The 21,885-nt window shown below is 39.3% G+C and overlaps 1 protein-coding gene across 4 annotated transcripts in view; it reads left to right on the top strand.

Annotated features, from left to right (window-relative positions):
• Nucleotides 1-21,885, top strand: part of cpne5b (copine Vb) — a 602,363-nt gene that overhangs the window by 446,927 nt on the left and 133,551 nt on the right. For all 4 annotated transcript variants that reach the window (XM_080209682.1, XM_080209679.1, XM_080209680.1 and 1 more), the window contains 2 exons: nucleotides 11,308-11,361; nucleotides 13,033-13,094. In XM_080209682.1, coding sequence (XP_080065808.1) covers nucleotides 11,308-11,361; nucleotides 13,033-13,094 — 116 coding nt within the window. The remainder of the gene's footprint in view (nucleotides 1-11,307; nucleotides 11,362-13,032; nucleotides 13,095-21,885) is intronic.

Genomic DNA, 21,885 nt, shown 5'->3' with positions numbered 1-21,885 from the left:
CAAGAGATGCACTGGGGGACAATGCTGAAGTTGCAGCACACGGCCTCCTTGGGAACTGGTCGGAAAGTTTCAGTTTCCAATAGACTGTCACCTTGTGTCTGGAACTTTCCAGAACCTTTTAAGTTTGAGGAGGAGATTTTAGATGATTCTGATTCACTTACCAGGATAGTTACCTAGAAACAGTTATGGGGTTTAAAACGAGTTCTAATCCCTGAGTTAACTACACTACTGATCACTAATTATCTGCCCCCATTTCATTCAACTACACGCCTGACCACACAACCTACCTCACCCCACCCGACTACCACCTGACTGCCTGCTACCCCCGGCTAGCCAATCACCCCCATGCACCCCCCCCTCCCCCCCCGCCTCCTCAGCACACTCCTTGACAATCTTTCAACCCCTGGCCAACTCCCCACCACTCGATTAACCTCTTGACTACTTCCCCATCCCCCTGCCCACACTAACCCCTCATTCACCCACCTACCACCTCACCCACTTTCTTTCCGTGCCTACCTTCTCTCTGTGCCTTATCAGAGTAGATGTCAGCTAGTACCTTCAAAAGGAGCGTACTTTGGCTATTTCTATATTATGAAGGAAGGACTCCAGGAGCAGGTATGATCCACTTTTCACAGAAGGCCTGAGATGTGGTGCTTCAATGCAAGGTAAGTTAATGGGAGTGAAATGGCAATCCGACAGTGATTGCCGCTGCTTGGAAGATACAGCACAATTTACTTGAATTAATGCATTTAACATTTGACTTCTTTTGCTCATGAATTGTATCATATTGCAAAATGGAACCTCATGGTACATATACCTATAGCATTATGAAATTAATGTTTTACTGTCATTCATTATTTGGTGTCTTTTTGTTTTATCTGTGTCTACTATGTGTAGATCATTGTTAAGTTCCCACAAGAACTCATGTTTATCAGTATGGTGGCATTGCTGCCCCACAGACTAGGCACCTGGGTTCGATTCCCGGCTTGGGTCACTATCTGTGTGGAATTTGCACATTTTCCCTGAGTTTGCATGGGTTTCTTCCAGGTGTTCCAGTTTCCTCCCGTTGTCCAAAGATGAGCAGTTTAGGTGGATTGGCCATGCTAAATTGCCCCTGAGTATCCCAAGATGTCCTGGTTAAGGGATTTTGTGCGCTAATTGTGTGAGGTTACGGGGATAGGGCAGGGTGTTGGACCTGGGTAAGCTATTCTGTGGAGAGTCAGTATAGATGCAGTGGGCAGAATGGCCTTCTTCTGCAGTGCGGGGATTCTAATTAGTGGTAAATTTACTTGCTTTTAACCTCACATACTTCAGACTGTATGAAGTGCTTGGTAAAAAGCAATCTTAAGGCAACTGATAAAAGGCTTATTGTCCATTATAGATGCAGAACTGTGATCTAATTTGATTTTAAAGGAAACAAAATTTTATTCAATTAAGAGTCAATTATAATAATATTGGTTTTGAGATGACATCGCCTATTGAACAAAAGCCGTAGGCCATTAACTTCCAAACTTAAAAGCAATTGCTCCAGAGCTAGCTAAATGCTTGCACACAATAAGAAGTCTCACAACACCAGGTTGAAATCCAACACGTTTATTTGGTAGCACAAGCTTTCGGAATGTCGCTCCTTCTTCAGATGAGTGTTCACCTGAAGAAGGAGCGACACTTTGAAAGCTTGTGCTACCCAATAAACCTATTAGACTTTAACCTGGCGTTGTGAGACTTCAAACTGTGCTTACCCCAGTGCAACGCTGGCATCTCCACATCAGTGCTTGTGTCACAGGGGAGAGGGGCACATTCTAAATATAACCCAACACCCAGCCATGAACATGTCTGAGAGAATTTATATGGGATGGAAAATCGTAGAATTCAATTTGATGATGTGTGTTCCAGCACCTCCCGAGGAATGGCAAAGAAACACAAATGAAAGAAGGAAATTAAATGCACTTTATATACAGAATGGCAAGGACAGAGGAAATGCATTAGGGTTGTAATGGTATGGATTTATGACAGAAATCAGTGAGTATTTCTGCAGCTGAAGCCTAAATACTGAACTGATTCACACCTAGATACCACCTTCATCTAAATCACTCATGATTACAAGACAATAATGTCACTGCTTATGTTCATGGGACAACATATATCATAGTGTGCTGTTATATCCTTGAAATTGCTTGTCAGTGTCCACTTGTAATCAACGCAGGGTACATTCTTGATCATATTCCATTTTCCCTCTGTATATGGGCACCTGAAATGTTAAAGTTTAGGATAATCCGTGCCATTTATGGATAGTGGCTTTCACACTTATTAATTGTGATGTGACTATTGCAAATCTATGCAGCATAAGCTAGCAACTGATTGAAGTAAATAACTGTGATCTGATATTGATGTAAATGAATATAGGATAGCCAGAGACATGGCTGTCAAGGATTGGGTCCTGAATATTGAGTGGTCTGTGACATTTGAGGAAAAAAGGAAGCTAGGTAAAGGTAGGGGAGTAGCAATGTTGATCAAGAATGGCATTGGTGCAATTGGTAGAGATGAGCTTGGTTCAGGAGATCTGGATGCGTAATCAGCTTGGCAGGAGATGAGGAGTAGTAGTGGAAAATAAGTCACTAATGAGTGATGGGCAAGCCCCCTAACAATTACCACAATGTAGGACAAGATCTACAAGAAGAAATATTGGGTGCTTGTGATAAAGGGATGGCAATAATCATGTGCAGTTTTAACCTACATGTAGAGTGGGATTTTCCAGCCTCGTTCACCACAAAACCAGAAAATCCTGCCAATGGTCAGTGGACTTTTCCATGGTTCGCCTCTCATCCGCTCCGATTCCCGTGGTGAGTGGGGTGGTAAAGTTCACTCCATAAACTTGGAAAATCAGATTGGCAGTAGTAGTCTGCATGAGTGGTTCATAAAATTCTTCTGAGCAGCACATTCTGGAACCAATTGGAGAGCAGCTTAAAAGCAAAATACTGCAGGTGCTGGAATCTGAAACAAAAAACAGGTTCTGTTGGATTTGGTATCATGCAAAGTGATAGGATTAATTAATGACTTCTGAGTGAAGGCACCCTGAGGTAGCAGCAATCACTATGATTGAATTTTACATCCAGTTTGAAAAGGAAGAGAGTGAGTCTAAAACTAATATTTTAAACTTACATAAGAGCAACTATGTGGGCATAAAAGTTGAGCTAGCTATAGTCAAATGGGATGCTAGTCCATGGGATATATCTTTAGTGAAGCAGTGACAGACATTTAAGGGAATATTTGAGAACACTCAGAATAATATATTGCTTTATGATGGAAAATTCTAAGGGATTAATCCACCATCTATCATTAACTAAAGAAGTCAATAAAAGCATCAGATTTAAGGGAAAAGCATACCATCATGTAAAGGTGAGGGGCAAGACAGATAATCGGTCAGAATATAAAGAACAGCAGAGAATGACTAAAAGGCCAATCAGGAGAAAGAAATTAGAGTATGTGAGGAAGTTGGAAATGTAAAAATGGAAAGCATATTAGCAGCACAATGGCATAGTGATTAGCACTGCTGCCTCACAGTACGACGGACCTGAGCTTGATTCCCACCTTGGGTCGCTGTCTGTTCAAAGACTGCATGTTTCCCTTTGTCCGTGTGGGTTTCCTTCCACACTCGGAAAGATGTGCTAGTTAGGTACATTGGCCATGCTAAATTCTCCCTCAGTGCACCTGAACAGACGCCAGAATGTGGGGACTGGGTGATTTGCATAGTAACTTCATTGCAGTGTTAATGGAGGTCAGCTTGCGACAATAAACAAACTTTTAAAAACTTAAGATCTTGTGTTCAAGTATCAATTTTAGTTCAATTTATGCAGGTATTTAAGAATGAAAAGAGTAAGCTAAATGTGTCAATCATTTGGAGAGTAGATAATAAGGAAATGATGGTTGGAATGAACAAATCATTTGCTTCTGCTCTCACTACAGAGGATATTCCAGTAATAATTGTAATTCAAGAGGTGGAAGGGAGAGAGGAACTTGGTAAAAATACAATCACTGGGGAAATTGTACTGCACAAATTGGTGTAGATGTGGGCTGACAAGTCTCTGGGTCCTGACTGATCTCATCCTCAGGTCTTAATGAGGTGGCTAATGAGGTGGTAGATGCATTCTTTTTAATTTTCCAAAATTCATTAGATTCTGGAAAAGTTCCATCAAAATGGAAAGTATCAAATATATCCCCTCTGTTCAAGAAGGGAGACAGAAAGATCGAAACTATAGGCCTTTTAGCTTGACGTCTGTCATGGGGAAAGTGTTAGAATTGATTATTAAGCAGACTATAGCTGTAAGTTTACGGAAACACTGGGTAATCTGGAAGAGTTGGAATGATCTTGTGAAAGGAAAATCATGTTTAACCAATTTGTTGGAGTTCTTTGAAGTAACTTTTATTTGTTCATGGGATTTGGGTGTCACTGGTTATGCCAGTGTTTATTGCCCATCCCTGAGGGCATTTTCAGAGACAACCCCATTGTTGTGGGTCTGGAGTCACATGTAAAAGTGACAAATTTCTTTTCTTAAAGAACATTAATGAACCAGGTGGATTTTTACAATCAACAATGGCGTCATCGTCACAATTACAATTTTAATTCCAAATTTGTGTTGAATTCAGATTCGTGGTGGGGTTTGATGACACTAAAATAGGTGGTATTGTAGACAGTGAGAATGATTATCAAAAATTGCAGCAGGATCTTGAGCAACTGGTGAACTGGACCAAGAAAGGGCAAATGGAGTTCAATACAGGTAATTGTAAGATGTTGCATTTTGGAAAGTCACATCAAGGTAGGACTTTCACAGTGAATGGTAGGACATTAGGGAATAGCATACAACAGAGGGATCTTGGCATTCAGGTGCATGATTCTCGAAAGGTGGAGTCACATGTAGATAGAGCAATGAAGAAGTCTTTTGGCATGCTGGTCCTCATCAGTCGGGGCATTGAGTATAAAAGTTGGGGAGTTATGTTGAAGTTGTACAGGACATTGGTGAGGCTGCATCTGGAGTATTGTGTTTTGGTTGCCTTGATGTAGGAAGGAGAGTGCAGAAGAGATTTACAAGGATATTGCCAGGACTCAAAGATCTGAATTGTAGGAGAGATTGGACAAGCTAGGGCATTTTTCTTTGGAGCATAGGAGACTGAGGGGTGATTTTATACAGGTGTATGAGATCATGAGAGGCAAGGATAGGGTGAATGCACTCAGTCTTTTTTCCAGGGTTGGAGAATTGAGAACTAGAGGGCATAGGTTTAAACTAAGAGGGGAAAGAATCAATGGGAATCTGAGGAGCAACTTTTTTACACAGAGGATGGTACTTATGTGGAATGAGCATTTCAACTCAACTGAAGAAGCGGTTGAGACAGGGACATTGACAATGTTTAAATGGCATTTGGATAGATACATGAGTAGGAAAGGTTTAGAGGAATATGGGTCAAATTCAGACAAATGGGCATTTTAGTCGGCCTGGACCAGTTTGGGCCAAAGGACTTGTCTGCGTGCAGTAGGTAGTGTGATTCTATAATTTGAACCTTGGTCCCCAGAGCATTACCCAGTGTATCTGGATTATTCGTCCAGCAACAATACCACTAACCCATTGCCTCTCCATGCACTATAGATGAAGGGGAAACCTATGGTTATGGTGTACTTGGATTTCCAGAAGATATTTGATAACATTAAAGGTTATTGTGGAAGGTAAAAGCTTGTGGTCTAGGGTGTAGCATTTTAGCATGGATAGAAGATTGTTTGGCTGGCAGAAAACAGAGAGTATGTATAAATGGGTCTTTTTCTGCTTGACAAGTGAAGTCCCACAGTGGTCTGCAGCCTCAGTGTTGTACAATTTATGTCAATGACTTAGATGATGGGAGTGAAAGCATAGCAACTAAGTTTGCACGTGACACAAAGATAGTATGCTGTAAAAAGGACAAGAGGTTGCATATGGATAAAGATAGATTGAGTGATTGGGAAGAATCTAGCAGTTGGAGTACAATATGTGAAAATGCAATGTGTTACTTTGACAGGAAGAGTAAAAAACAGAGTATTAATTAAACAGAAAACAACTGCAGAATTCTATGGTGCCGATGGATCTAGGTATTCTAGTGCATGAATCACAAAAGATTAGTACTCAGGTATAGCAAGTAATTAAGATATCTAAAGGAATGCTTTACTTTACAATGAGAGGAATTTAACATAAAAATAAAGACATTATGCTCCAATTATACAGGGAATTGGTGACACCACATCTCAAATAATGGGTGCAGCTTTGGTCTCCTTATTTAAAGAATGATATAAGTGCCTTGGAGATGGTCCAGAGGTGGTTTTCTAGATTGATATCTGGAATGAGCAAGTTGTCTTATGAGGAAAGTTGGACAGTCTGGGCTTGTTTCCGCTGGAGTTTTGAAGGGTGAGGAGTGACTTGATTGAAGTATATAAGAACCTGAATCGACTTGGACAAGGTGCATGTGGAAAGGATGGTTTCTCATGTGGGTAAGTCCAGAAGTAGGGGGCACTATTTTAGAAGAAGGAGTTGTCCCTTTAGGTTAGTGATGAAGATAATATTTTTCTCTTGAGGTGTGGTACAATTTTGGAACACCCTACCTCAAAAGTAGTAAAGGCTGAGTTATTGAATATTTTTAAGATGGAGATAGATAGAATATTGTTAGACAAAAGTTATTGGGCATGGATGGGATTATAGAACTTAAATTACCTACAAATCAGCGATGATCTTATCAAGTAGCAAAGCAAGCTTAAGGGGCTGAATGGCCACCTTCTTCTATTTCATATGCTCACCTGTATGTTTATATTTACTAATACTAGAATAATGAGCACATAAAGTGGCATAACATTTAGAAAGAAAGGGATAAAACTTGGCAATGGCTCATTTTTGGGTCCATAACTAATAGTATTCAAACAGTACTGCATCAACTAAGATGAGGCTTGCCAGAAATTGAGCCTATTTGCAATAACTCCTTACCTCCAGAGGATTCCATACTTCCAGAGGATTGAAGCTTCCCCATTGCAAAGATTTTAACTTTGGGCTCTTTACACCAGTACCCTAAGATAAGAACTGGAGAGGTTGAAATGGTCAATGGTGATTGAAAAGGGAGGAGTGCAGTTACAAGCTGACAGTGGTCCTCTAGAATGCGGTAGTTGTCAGCTGCTAATGAATCCTGCGTGCACTAGGCCCAGAGATTTCAGAACTCTGAGGTATAGAGAGACCTGGGTGTCCTGGTTCATGAATCACAAGTAGTTATTATGCGGGTACAGGAAGTAATCAGAAAAGCAAATGAAATTCCCTTTATTTCAAAAGGAGTGAAACATGAAAGTAGGGATATTTGCTACAGTGTAGAGGGCATTGGTGAAACTGCATCTGGGGTACTCTGTCCAGTTTTGGTCTCCTTATTTAAGAAGGAGCATAATTGAATTAGAAGCAGTTCAGAGGAGATTCACTCGACTGGTTCACGGGATGAGGGGTTATCTTATGAAGAAAGGTTGGATAAGTTGAGCCTGTATCTATTGGAGTTTAGAGGGATCAGAGGTGACCTTATTGTAAAATATAAGATTCTGAGGGGGTTTTATAAAGTGGATGCTCAAAGGATGTTCTGGAAGAGACCAGAACTAGGGACACAGTTTAAAAATAAGGGTCTCCCATTTAAGATGGAGCTGAAGAGAAATGTTTTCACTGAGGGTTGTGAACCTGTGGAACCCTGGTCCCCGAGAGTGATCGAGGCAGGGTCTTTTTGAATAATGTTAAAGCTGAGGTCAATGTATTCTTGACTAACAAGGGAATTAAAGAGTAGCAGGGGTCGGCAGGATAAGTCCACAATCAAATAGGCCATGATCCTCTTGAATGGCAGGGCAGCTCAAGGGGCTGAATGGCCTATTCCTGCTCCTAATTCATATGTTTGTATGCATATATGTAGAATCTGCTCCGTCTCCTCGCCAGATATGAGATGGGCTTAATTCCTGTTTCACCAGGGTCATTACTCATCCCAGCACAGCAGCACCTTTATCTCAGGCTCGGGATGGGACTCCCAAAGCTGGACCTTCTTCTGCCCATTTTACAGTTGGATGCAACAATCCAGTTTCTAACCTGCTCTTTCCATGCATGATACCACTTCAACTCAAACTATGTCGTTCAACACTTCTCCATTTTGAATGGCATAGTTTGATCATACTTGCTCACTCTCCATATGTTCATATATATGTAAAATGTATATATTAAAAGTGAAATACCAACAGGAATGCTTACTCCAAAAATATCTCTGCAGCTTGTGATGTTGTGAATACATTTGTGTCTCACTTATAGTTTGCATCATTCCAGCTTCTGCTCAAATACTGCAGTCAGGATAAAATTCTGCATTTAAAGTAAACAAAAGTAAGCCACTAATCGAATTGCAGTCTAAGAAATGACACATTTCAAATCCATATACTGAAACTACATTTATGGCACCTCAGTCATTATAGGAAATGTTTTAGCTATTACTAATTTAAGATTATCCTCTGCAATCACACATGCAGACCTGTTAAAACTTGTAGGATTTGTTTCCAAAGTTCCACACATATGATGCTATAGTCAAATTGTGACAACATTATCCTCTGTCAGAATACTGTAACTGGGAGAAAATTGTAGGAGAAAAATAATCACCACATGTTCTATCTAGTCTGGAATGTATAATAGGTTTCACAGGGAACTGTGAAACTTGGAGAATAATTGACCAATCAATATTTGTCAGTGAGCCCTTTATGAATTCCCAAACCAGTCAACTGATAAAAACAAAAAATGCTGGAAAGACTCAACAAGTCCAACAATACCTGTGAAGAGAGAAACAGAGTCTTACCTTTCAAGTCCAGTATGACTGTCCTCTGAAACTGATGAAACAAATAATATTGATTAATGAAACTGTTTTTCTTGTCCCACAACCTCCCATATCATATCCTCTATATAATCACACAGTTCAGCTTTGATTAGCCTTCATTTGTAATGTGCAGTGTTCTAAAACACACAAAATTGCCCAACTCGTTGACACCAATTTTGGCCCACAGCCCAAAGATGTGCAGGTTAGGTAAAAATTGGCCATGGTTAATTGCCTCTTTTTCATCCCCTCACAATCTTACCTGTTTGTCAAGCTGATCGATGAGTGTGACGAGCCAGTAGGATCACTCCCAATGTCATCCATTAAGTGCCTACGAAACAAACAATAAACCCAATCAATGAAATATAATCTGTTATTACAGCTTCTTAAAATTGTCAAGCATTCTTGGATCAATGGATCACCTGCTGAGCTGAAGCTATAAGAAGTTTTTAAAACCCAGTCAAGCGTTCGTAATGGCTACAGTTGCCATAATAAGTTTTCAACTCTGTTGCCAAAAATTGAAAAAAACATTAAAGTGCCTGTTTTTGCAATCTGCAAAATGGCCACACAAAAATTGTGCAGAGTTAGGAAGGCAGAGAAAAATTACTTTTCCAGCAAAGTAATAAGTTCAGCACTTTATGATCTGAATCATACCCCCATTGGGAGATGAAAAATAGGCCTAAATCCTTTGCAAGTGTTAGCTCAGCTTAGCTGGTAACCCTATGATGGCACAGTGATTAGCACTGCTGCCTCATAATGCCAGGGACCTGTGTTTGATTTCCAGCTTGGGTCATTGTCTGTGCAGAGTCTGCACCTTCTCCCCATGTTTGCGTGGGTTTTCTCCAAGTGCTCTGGTTTCCTCCTCCAGTCTGAAACCTGTGATGGTTAGGTGCATTGGCCATGCTAATTTCTTCATCAGTGTACTGAACAAGTGCCAGAATGTGGTGACGAAGGGGTTTTCACAGTAGTTTTCATTGCAGTGTTAATGTAAGCCTACTTGTGGCCCTAATAATTAACCTTACGAAACTTAAGTTCTTGGGTTCAAGTATCTGAGCACAGAATCTAGACAGACATTTGAGTTGCATTGATCACAGTTTTGTTATTTAGATGAAACCATAACCCCAGTCAGCTCATTTGTTGAGTTTTTGGATTATCAGAAGAGAAACAGGTAGTTTGTCTGCTACCCTGACCAACGTCACTATCATGAGAACCATATTAACTGGGTATTTATTGTGAGATCTTCCTGTGAATCTGTCAGCTGCTTACATCAAATTAGACCACATTTCTGCAGTAATTCATTGCTTGTGAAGCACTTCTCTTGACGTAATGAGAAGTTGCTAGGTATGTCTCATTTCTTCCTTTCAACCACCAGTACATCAACACAACATTTTAAGCTAGATAATTTATTCAAGTATTATAGCATGTTTTACAATTTCACTTTCAAAGTGTATCATTTGAGAGGAAGGGATTCTGCGTGATGCAGTGAGTTATTAAATTGTTTTTTTATTTATTGCATCCAAATTGAAGCCAGTCCACACTGACGGACTGGAAGTGCTTTCATCAATCATTCTTAAGAATTTGAAGTGATTTTTTTTTTGTTGGGGAATCCAGGCCAATTTTTTTATTGCCAGTCATTTTTAGAAAAATTAAAACCAAATTGCCTAAATTTGCCAATAATAATTGAAATATTTGTGAAAGGACAGCTGGTATGGGTGACAAAAATATAAAGTACATGTTCTTACTTCTTTTTGCAATTTATTCTTTCATGGGACGTGGGTGTCACTGGCAAGGCTGCCTGTCCCGAATTGCAGTTTGCTAGGCTAGTTCAAAAGATAGTTAAGAGTCAACCACATTGCTGTGGGTCTGGTATCATATGTATCATATGGTATCATATGTAAGTCCGAGCAGGTAAGGACATCAGATTCCCTTGCCAAAAGTGAACCATTTGGGTTTCTTTTTACAACAATTGATGATGGTTTTATGGTCGCCATTACTGAGACTAGCTTTCATTTCCAGATATATTAATTTTGTTCATTAAATTACGATCATATGCCCCAGTGCATGAGCTTGAGCCTCTGGATTACTGGTCTAGCCACATTACCACTACGCCACCATCTCCTCCGTACTTGCTTAAGGTTAAATCTTATCGTTTTGCTCTGTAAACATCTGTGCTGTAATTAATCTAAGATTGCTTGCTGTTTGACTCTGCCTGCTCAAAGTACAAAAGTGTTCCAGTGCCATTATGTTGATGAACAATAATTCATTTTAAAAGGCTAAATGCATCCTACCCATGACCTTTCTTGCAAATTCTAGTTACCCACTTGGGGGACTATGACATAGATCTGTATGAAGTATCCTTGATGGAACTAACAGTTCTATTGCTCATCTTGATAGCTATGTAAGTAATTTTTTTTTCTTATTTATATGTAGGTAATAAATCCAAAAAAGAAAATAAAGAAGAAGAAGTATGTTAATTCAGGAACTGTGAGTAATGTTCTTGTTTACTGCGGTTGAATTTCTTGGACGTGTTGTGTAAGATTTTATCTCTCACCTGTAAATTTCCCAGACCATGGTTTGCAACATTTCAGTGCAACTTGAAATAAAATTATATTAAAGAACCATGAAATTTTTAAATCATAATAGAGATATTTCGTATGTTTGGTAATCCACAAAGATAAAATCAATTTTACAGGGTGAGAAAGGTTGTTCAGCAATAGTTATGTCTTAATATCCTTAATTAACAAGGCATTTTTCCCAAGAGGCTCTTTACTGTGATACTACAGAGTGAGATGGGAAGCTATTATTAATGATTTCTAAAGGTTGCCATCTCATGGGTGCTTCACTGATGTACCTGGTGAAGCGGGAAGGAATGACTGACAGCCACTCTTGGACTTACACATTTAACTACACATATGTGGGTGCAAAGATGGCTGCCAGTTTCACAGTGCAATGATGGCAAATACTGACAACTTCACCATCAGTACAACTTTGCAATACAGGTCATGTCCAGGATATCTCGTGCTGACTCCGGTCATTATATTTTTTCTGTACACTATTCTTTATGGAATGAAGAAACGAACAAACCAATGATTGAATGGTGGAACAGACTCAATGGGCTGAATGGCCTAATTTTGCTCCTGTGTCTTATGGCCTTAACAAAGGATAAGAAAATACATTAAATAATGAATTATGTTTTGTTTTAAAAAAACAGTTCCTATTTCAAGTATCCCATCACTTTATGGTATTCAGAGTTACAAAAATAAACTGGTGTGAAAAATTTAAGATTCTCTATTTTCTAATTAGTCTGAGTAAGTTGTCTATGACAACTTCTAAAATTCCCATTAAATGATGGCTATAAGTCATGTAGCAATAGTTTACAAGAAATCGCTTCTGATCCTAATTTACTGAGAACCGAGCAGAACAAATTAAAGAGAGATGTAATGGAGTTTTGATAGTGTAGATAGGGAGAAACCTTTTCCATTGGTAGCAGGATGGGTAACCAGAGGGCACAGATAATTAACAAAATGTCAAGGCAGAGATGAAAATAGTTTTGGTGGTAATTTCAAGATGGAATTGAATATATTCGTAAATAGGAAAAGGCAAGTTGCTGGACTATGGAGAAAGAACAGGGGAGTAAAATAAAGATAGCTCTTTAAGAGGATTGACACAATGTTGATGAGCTAAGTGACTACCTTTTGTGCTGCAGGATTTGGTGACTTTTTCGGCATAAGTCATAAAATCATTACCATTCAACTATGGGTAACTAATTTTATTTATTTTGATTACTTAAGGATATAGCAGTTGTCGAGAAAACTCTAAAAATACAGTGAAGTCATAGAGGTTTACAGCATGGAAACAGGCCCTTCGGCCCAACTTCTCCATGCCACCCAGTTTTTGCCATATCTGTTAATGTGGGTTTTATATTGGTGCACAGCCAAACCAAAGTCTCCTTCAGGCCTATGTACGGACTGAATATAAATTACTGCATCTGGTATAAATAAGTGTGATAATTATATTTTAGGTGGACAAAAATGTTGTACATCATATCACCTCAACTTATCTTTTGGGTGCTGAGTCATTTTGCTTAAGTTTCTCCAGCATGATACGATGCTCGAAGAACCATCAGTTCACCATATTTTCCCTTTCCTCTTATAGGTTACATTGCTATCTTTCACGGTTGAATCTGAGCATACCTTCCTGGATTATATTAAAGGAGGGTGAGTAGGGTTTGAAGTTAGTTGCTGGACCCATTTGCAATGCAATAATATTCCTGGCTACGTCTTGCTTCTTTTGCAATATTGATTGATGTTCCCTGAGGAAGGAGAACCAGAAGATGTGAGGCATGGGCTGCAATGCTCAATGCTCTTTCAGTAACGTTAACTATCTTGCAAATATATAACCTGCTGAGATTATATTGATCCTTGATAAACGACCTTGATTAGTTAACAAGCCATGTACATGAGCCATAAATTGGATTCCATGACAATTATTTCGAGTATTCTTCAAATCAAAAGGTCCTGTAAGAACGGGATGTTAAATCAATTGATATAAATTTCAAAGTTTGATTCATTTCTTTTAAAATAATTGCTTTTATTTTAGTGCTGCTCAGATTCCAAGCTGGCAGCTAAGATCTGATACAGATTAAGACTTAGCTAACATTATGTAAAATATATTAATATAAATAAATATGTTTCAGCTTTGGTTTTGGTTTAGACATAGAATATTATATTCTTCAGTACTTGAAATGCCATCTAGACTCTATTTGTAGCACATCTGCCATAAGGGTCGTAGATTCAAGTCCCACTTGATTGCATAATCTAGGCTAATATAATACAGTGAAGTACAAATATGCTATATTGGTGGTGATACCTGCTGAGATGTTATAAGGTCTATCTGCATAATCAGGTGGCCATGCTGTTGTCTAATTTGAAGAAACATGAGATGCTTTAATAATCAAATAATTAGATTAACTGGCCATTTATCTCAGTTGATGTTTGTGGGACCCAGTTGTGCATTATTGTTTGTTACACATGCCTGCATTACTGTAACCTTGTAACATGAAATTCTCTGCAACTGCCAGGGAACACGATTTATAAAGCAGATCTTCCTCATCTATGTCTCACTGTGTATAAGATTAAATGGCTGTAATTCTGTTTATAAATTTGTAAATATATTTAAGTTGGCGTTTAACTTTGGAATTATCTATTCCCTGTAATATTTTGTAATTGTAAATAAGGAATATTTGAACACATGCGGCGGAATTCTACTACCCCACCTGCCACGGGAATGGGAGCGGGCAAAGGGTGGACAATGGGAAGGTCCACTGACCTCGGGCGAAATGTTCTGGTCTCTGATTGAGCGAGGGTAAAATCCTGCCCATGAATTTAGATCAACGCTATGTGAATTATTTATGAGAAGATGTATCTTCTCATAAGATGCAGTGATCCAAATAATGCAAAAGGGTATTACTAATAGGATATGAGCAACTGAAGTGGATTATAACTCTAGATTCAAAAATATATCCTCGATCGAAGCACTCCCTCAACAATCATCCTCATCTGAGTTTGCGACAGTCACTTCACTCAGATCCTTTTATCCCCCTATCTCTCTGATTAACTCTTCCCTTTAGATGGTCCTTATTATTCTCTATTATTTAGTTGTTAAAATTGTTCTATTATTCACACAGTGAGCCAGATGAATGGTCATAACAATCTAAAATCTTTCCTGATTACATCCAATTGTTTCTATTTCTATAGAAGTGACTTTAAACTTTTTATAGAACAGATTTTAAAGTCTGTTTTTCTAATTTGCTGAAGTAAGATTTAAGAATGTCTTTTGAATAGAGAAGGAGAGACAATACCATTATGAAAATGTTTAAATTTCCTCTGGAAATGACTTTGAAATGTTAGCTTATCCTTTCTTAGTGCGAAGAGAACTTGAAAGACCCTGGTGTCACTTTATGAGTGACACAAAGTCTGCTTAACACCTGTTGAAACCAGAGCTGTCAGCTAGTGCTGGCCATGTATATGGTTTAAGGTTTTAGCTGAAACATACTCATACTGTGAATGTGTGTCCGCTGTCTCAATTCTAAAGTACAACATCCGAAAGACCTATGAATTCTATCTATTTTCAAATAGTTGTGAAGCAAAGATTGAAATATTGTGCTTTTTTTGGAGCAGGGATCTGATAAAGTTTTCGAGATTAAAGAAGGATTTGTGACTGTGTAACAGAGGGGAATATTCAAAATTGTGGCTTATTATCAGAAGCTCGAAGGGAGAATCTGGACGGAATAAAGAAATTCACACCAAGTGTAATCAGAATATATTATCACCAGAAGAAATTGAAGTTTGATACTCAAACTTCTCTTAAAGTGATCTTATACAAATATTTGAAAAGAAAGATTTAAAAGAAACATCAACAGCCTTTTTTGTGTCCTAATGTCTGAGAAAATATGACTCCAAATGCACCTGAAATGTACAAACCTCACCTGTAAGTGAATCGGATGGTGAATCAAGCTGTCTGGCCCATAATTTGCTATGAGACTAATGGTGAGACTAATAATGCTCAGCATTAGTTGTATGCAAATACTGCTGTAACTTTAGGTGAGGGCATAGTTGATGGTAAAACTCAGCAGGCCCGGCAGTGTCTGTGGAGCGAGAAACCCAGCGTTTATATGACTCTGTACCATAGAAAGCATGGTGGTATCACAACTTGGTATGGCTCCTGCTCTGCCCAAAACCACAAGAAACTACGAAAGGTCGTGAATGTAGCCCAATCCATCACGCAAACCAACCTCCCATCCATTATACTGTCTATACTTCCCACTGCCTCAGAAAAGTAACCAGCATAATTAAGGACCTTTCACTCCCCAGACATACTCTCTTCCATCTTCTTTTGTTGGGAAAAAGATACAAAAGTCTGAAATCACGTACCAACCAATTCGAGAACAGCTTCTTTGCTGCTGCCATCAGACTCTTGAATGGACTTACCTTGCACTAAGTTGATCTTTCTCTACACCCTAGCTATGACTGTAACATTACATTCTTCACTGTCCCCTTTCCTTCTCTATGAATAGTATGCTTTGTCTGTACAGCATGCAAGAAACAATACTTTTCATTGTATACGAATATATGTGACAATAATAAATCAAATCAAAATCAAGAGTTAACACTTTGAGTCCATATGACTCTTCTTGGTTCAGATTTCTAGCATCCACAATAATTTGCAGTTATTCAGGTGAGGGAAAACGCATATTTAAATATGAAAATCCAAAAGTTGCTGTCCAGGTATCCTTACGCTCATAAACACAGCTTCATACTTCTTGAGTGGCACTTAGCTCCAAACATGGGTTTCCTTCAGGTACTTCAGTTTCCTCCCACAGTCCAAGGATGTGCAGGTTAGTTGGATTAGTCATGGTAAATGGCTGGTGTTACAGGGATAGGGTGGGGTGGGCGAGGGTGGGGAGGGGTGGTATATGCAGAGATGGAGGGTCTGGATGGGATGCTCCTTCTGAGGTTAGTGAGACTCAATGAGCCAGCTGGCCTCTTTTTATATTATAGAGATTTTATGTTTTTGCATTAGAGGAAACAAATTTAGTAACAAAGGCCTATGGGTGGCACAGTGGTTAGCACTGCAGCCTCAGACTTCCAGACACCTGAGTTCAATTCTGGCTTTATATGACTGTGTGGCATTTTCATGTTGTCCCGGTGTCAGTATGGGTTTTCTCTGGGTGCTCCGGTTTCCTCCCATGGTCCAAAGATGTGCAGGTTAGGTAGCTTGGTCATGGCAAGTTGACTGTTAACGTCCCAAGATATGTAGGTTAGATGGCTTAGCTATGATAAATGTGTGGAGTTGTGGGGAAAGGGAGAGTTGGTGCAGATTTGATGGCCTGAAATGCCTTTTCCGCACTAAAGGGATTCTATGATTCTAAATTAGCTACAGAAAGTTACGTTATGTCCATTTTAGTCCAAGCACTCTTTTAATCACACGATAAGTGTTAATTCCTGTCAGTCAACCACTCTGCCACCGAAAATTAACCATTTTAACTGTGGACTCTCATTTCTTCACGTTTGAATTGTGTGGAATTTTAAAACATAAAAGTTTTAATGAAAAGAATGACATTTCCTTTCTGCCTCTCTTTCTCTTTCAACATAATCTTTCTGCCCCTCGCCTTATATCTTTAAATACATTAAAATGTGGATGGCCTAGTAGCGTAATCGCTAAGTCCATAGATTTAGCTAATGTCCTTGGGTTCCCAGGTTGAAATCACACCATGGCAGGTGGTGGAATTTGACTGCAGTAAAAAATATCTGGAATTAAGAATCTACTGATAACTATGCAATCACTGATTGTCAGAAAAACCCAACCTGGTTCACTAATGTCCTTTCAGGAAGAAAATGTGCCGTCCTTACCTGGCCTGGCCTACGTTTGACTCCAGAGCCACATTAATGTGGCTGACTCTCAACTACCCTCTGAAATGGCCTAGCAAGTCACTGAGTTGTATCAATCGTTATATTGTGTTTCAAGTAGGCAGTTCATCATCACCTTCGAGGGCAAGTAGGAATGGGCAATAAATGCTGGCCCAGCAAATGATGCCCATGTCCCATGAATGAATGAAAAAAGAATTCACCCAATCTAACTTGTGCTTCCTTCTCATTTCTTGTGCTGTTAATTTTGTCAGTCTTTCAGTCTGGTTGGTAAAGGAGATACAGGATTGTTGATGCTGTTCATTTAGATCCCAGGTGCCCAGTTTTACTCGCTGCATGGTTACCAGCTCGCACTTTCAGCAATTTACAAGACAAAAAATTTCAGAAATCTTGCAGGCAAGGGCAAGTCTAACAAATGGTAGGCACATTCAATTCCCTGCTGCTACAAATTATGGCCCACTGAGATTATATTTAAATTGGGCAGCCTGAATTGCATGGAGTAGATTTTTGCTCGGAAATTACTAAAGTTGACCCATTTTTTTTAAATCTCTATGTTGCATTAATGCAAATGTTCAATCAAGGTACTAGCTTTCTCTCCTACACTTTGTGTGTAATTTCATGACCGCAGGGTATTGCTCCACAATGATAAAGCTTCCAGCAGAGTTTAAATTAAATAGTAAAGAGAATATCTCACAATCAGTGCCACTTGACAAAATAAATCCAGTTACCGAAAAACGTTATTAGTATTAATCCAGCTTTCTATTTCCGTACATCGCTGATGCTTTTTAAAATAGCCAGACTGTGTGGTGAAAGAAGTGATAAGACTATCAGAGATCAGTCATTGAGGCTGTTGTTAAGTGGCACTTAGCACCATAAACTCGCTCACCGAAGCTCAGTTTAGGTTCCGCCAGGACAACTCTGCTCCAGATCTCACTACAATATTGATCCAAACATAGACAAAAGAGCAGGATTCAAATTGAATTAACATCAGCATAGCATTTGACAGAACGTGGCATCGAAGGAGCCCTTATAAAATTGAAGTTAATGGGATTCAGGGGGACAATACTTTATTCGTTGGAGTCACACCTATTGTAAAGAATGACGGTTGAAATTAGTGGAGGCCAATTCTCTCAGCTCCAGGGTATCTCTGCCTGAGTTCCTTGGAACAGTGCCCTGTGTCAAACCATCTTTAGCTGCTTCATTAATGACCTTAAGGTCAGAACTGGAGACATTCACTGATGGTCGTTCAATGTCCAACCTTATTTGTAACTCAGCAGTTGTTGAAGCAGTCTGAAGATTGCGAGACTTGAACAACATTCAGGCTTGGGTTGGTGAGTGATACGTAATTTTTGCACCACATAAGTAGAAAACAATAACCATCTGTTACAAGAGAAAATGTAATTGCACATTCTTGACATCACGTGTGATTATCATCATTGTCCCCTCTACTATCAGCTTCCTGGAGTCATCGTTGACAACAAATGAAACGGGACTAGCCTCAGTGCTAAAAGGACAGTCAGAGACAGGGAATTCTATGATGAAGAGTATTTCTCCTGTTCCTCACTTCCACCTCAGAAACTTTACTATAACCAGTGTCTCACCCAGTGACTCTCCATTAAAACAGATGGGAGTGTTTGAGACTGTGGTACTTGGCATCCAGATACCCAGTAAACCGAATAGAGAAAATAAGACCATAAGACATAGGAGGAGAATTAGGCCACTCAACCCATCGAGTCTGCTCTGTCATTCAATCATGGCTGATATTTTTCTCATCCCCATTCTCCTGCCTTCTCCCTATAACCCCTGGTCCCCTTATTAATCAAGACCCTATCTATCTCTGTCTTAAAGGAACACAATGATCTGGCTTCTGCAGCAATGAGTTCCACAAATTCACCACTCTCTGGCTGAAGGAGTTCCTCCTCATCTCTATTTTAAAGGATTGTCCCGTAAGCCTGATGTTGTGCCCTCTGGTTCTATTTTTTCCTACTGTGGAAACATCCTCTCCATGTCCACTCTACACAGGCCTTGCATTGCCTTGTATATTTCAATAAGATCCTCCCTCATCCTTTTAGACTCCGAGTGCAGACCCAAATTCCTCAACTGTCCCTCATACGACAAGCTCTTCATTCCAGGGATCATTCTTGTGTCTTCTTTGGAACATAAATGCAATTTTAGAAGTATGTTAACTCTTAATCACTCTCTGCCACTGCAAATTACCTTCTGTAATTTTGGATTCCCATTCCTATAGATTTTAATTATTGTTGCAAATTCTTTTTAGTATTTTTAAAAAAAATTTCAGTCCCTTTACCTTTCTCTCTTAATCCCATCTTTCTTTCCTACATTTTAAAGTTAAACCTTAAAATTTATTTATGTGTGTCACAAGTAGGCTTACACTAACGCTGCAATGAAGTTATTGTTAAAATCCCCGAGTCGCCAAACTCTGGTGCCTGTTCAGGGACACTGAGGGAGAATGTAGCATGGCCATTGAACCTAACAAGATGTCTTTCGGATTGTGGGAGGAGACCAGAGCACCCTGAGGAAACCCATGCAGGGACGGGGAGAACATGCAGACTCCGCACATATAGTGACCCAAGATGGGAATCGAACCTGAGTCCAAGGTGGTGTGAGGCAGCAGTGTTAACCACTGTGCCATTGTGCTGCCTACATAATTTGGCATTAAAATAAATATTCCAACTAATGCTTCCTATTTTGTACTCTGCCTGGCTCATTAAATGTTTCAATTTTATTGTTCAAAGAGATAAACTTTACACTATGTTTAGAAGGCTTGACTGTGTCCACTTGAACATCAACCTAGCTTTCCCTCACCAATCTGCCTATCCACACCCAGTTTTAACTGAAAACAAAATAGTCATTTATTCAGTAACTGCATCAAAACCGGATAATCATTCAGTGACCTCTTAAAACTGTCAATTAAATTGTGAACACCATGCCCAGCTGAGATAAAATGTTCAGTCCCTTTTGAAACCCAGCCAAGCATTCAGTATGATCTAGCTTTCAAAACTGCAGAAACAAATAGCCTTCTTTCCCCTAGCCTACAACAGTTTTCCTATCAATGTTCTATCAGGAGCAACTAGCTGAATGCTTCAAGCCCATTTTTCCTTCATATTTGCTGTGCTGATTGGTATAATCCCTGTAGAGATGGGTAACTTGTCAAAAGAGATGTGCATTTCCCAGTGACAGACTCAAAAAAAAATTGCATGGCAGGATCACATTTTAAAGACTTTTACGATACCAAATGCATTAAAACCAACGTGTACTGAACATTGCTTAGTTGGCAACTAATACATTAAATTGCAGGAAAGGTATTATTTACTCAGTCCCTAACACAATTGAAACCACACAACATGTTTAAACATTATATTATCAGTAGAAATGTTTTGTTTAAAAATCCGAAGCCACTCTGGCTTTAATGCGTGCCGTTCGCCTCACCCCACCATGGTGAAACTTCCAGGATGGAACCTCCCCAGTGATTACATTTTTTTTAACTCTCCAAAATCATTTTTCCTCCAACTGAAGTTCTGTCCTCACGAGCACTTTGCTTCGTTGTTAATCCAAAAACAGCCACTTTCCCCTGCCTGGCAGGACTGCACCATTTCCAGTGTCACTCTTCAGATCTTCTTATGACTGAGACTTCTATGTTGCCAAAAACTATCATTTGTCTGTGAATTCCTGTATGCACCTTACTTTCACATATGCATCTCTCCAGACACATTCTGTAGGAGTTTTCAACTCCTCTCTAAATTACTTAATCTTAACTTTGAATTAAAGGAGACAGTTTAAATCTTATTCTGTTCTGTGGTCATAATACTAGACATTGAAATCACTTCAGATCATTTATATACTATTTCCTTAAGATTTTTTGCAGAAGGTATATACCATCCTAAAAAAGTTATATTTTTCCTTCAGTGTAATGACATAAATCATTTTACTCAGTTGCCTATATCACCTGAACTATATTTACAGTTTCAGTGGGCAGCACGGTAGCACAGTGGTTAGCACTGCTGCCTCAATAGCTCACTGTCTGTGTGGAATTTGCACATTCTCCCCATGTCTGTGTGTTTTCTTTTTGGGTGCTCCAGTTTCCTCCCACAGTCCAAAGATGTGCGGGTTAGGTGGTTTGGCCATGCTAAATTGCCCTTTAGTGTCAAGGGGAACTAACTAGGGTAAATATGTGCGGTCATCAGCGATCGGGATTGTGTTCAATGCAGACTTGATGGGCCGAATGGCCGCCTCCTGCACTGTATGATTCTATGATTAACTTCTATGATTAATTGTCCAAAAATACAAGGTACCAAATCAATGAAGGTTGAAATTTGTCTTCTGTCTTTTCTTTGAAGAACTTTGAAAAGGCAACCAAGAAAGTTTTGCTTGGCTTAATAGAACTGATACATCTTTGAAAAATTGTACATACTGACAACCTTCAGCTGTCAGAGTCATTGGTCTGTGTAGTTTTCTGTGGTTTCCTGAAACCCCGACTGTAACAAGGATAGTGGAAGCAATGGATTTATTGAACTAACTCTGCAGCTGTAGGAAATATTTGCGTTCTGCCCGAGGCCCCAGA

The sequence above is a fragment of the Carcharhinus amblyrhynchos genome, chromosome 22 (genome assembly GCF_965287045.1).
Source record: "Carcharhinus amblyrhynchos chromosome 22, sCarAmb.v2.hapA, whole genome shotgun sequence".
Taxonomy (NCBI): domain Eukaryota; kingdom Metazoa; phylum Chordata; class Chondrichthyes; order Carcharhiniformes; family Carcharhinidae; genus Carcharhinus; species Carcharhinus amblyrhynchos.
Note: the sequence above shows the minus strand (reverse complement) of the source record. Positions and strands in the feature narration are given on the sequence as shown.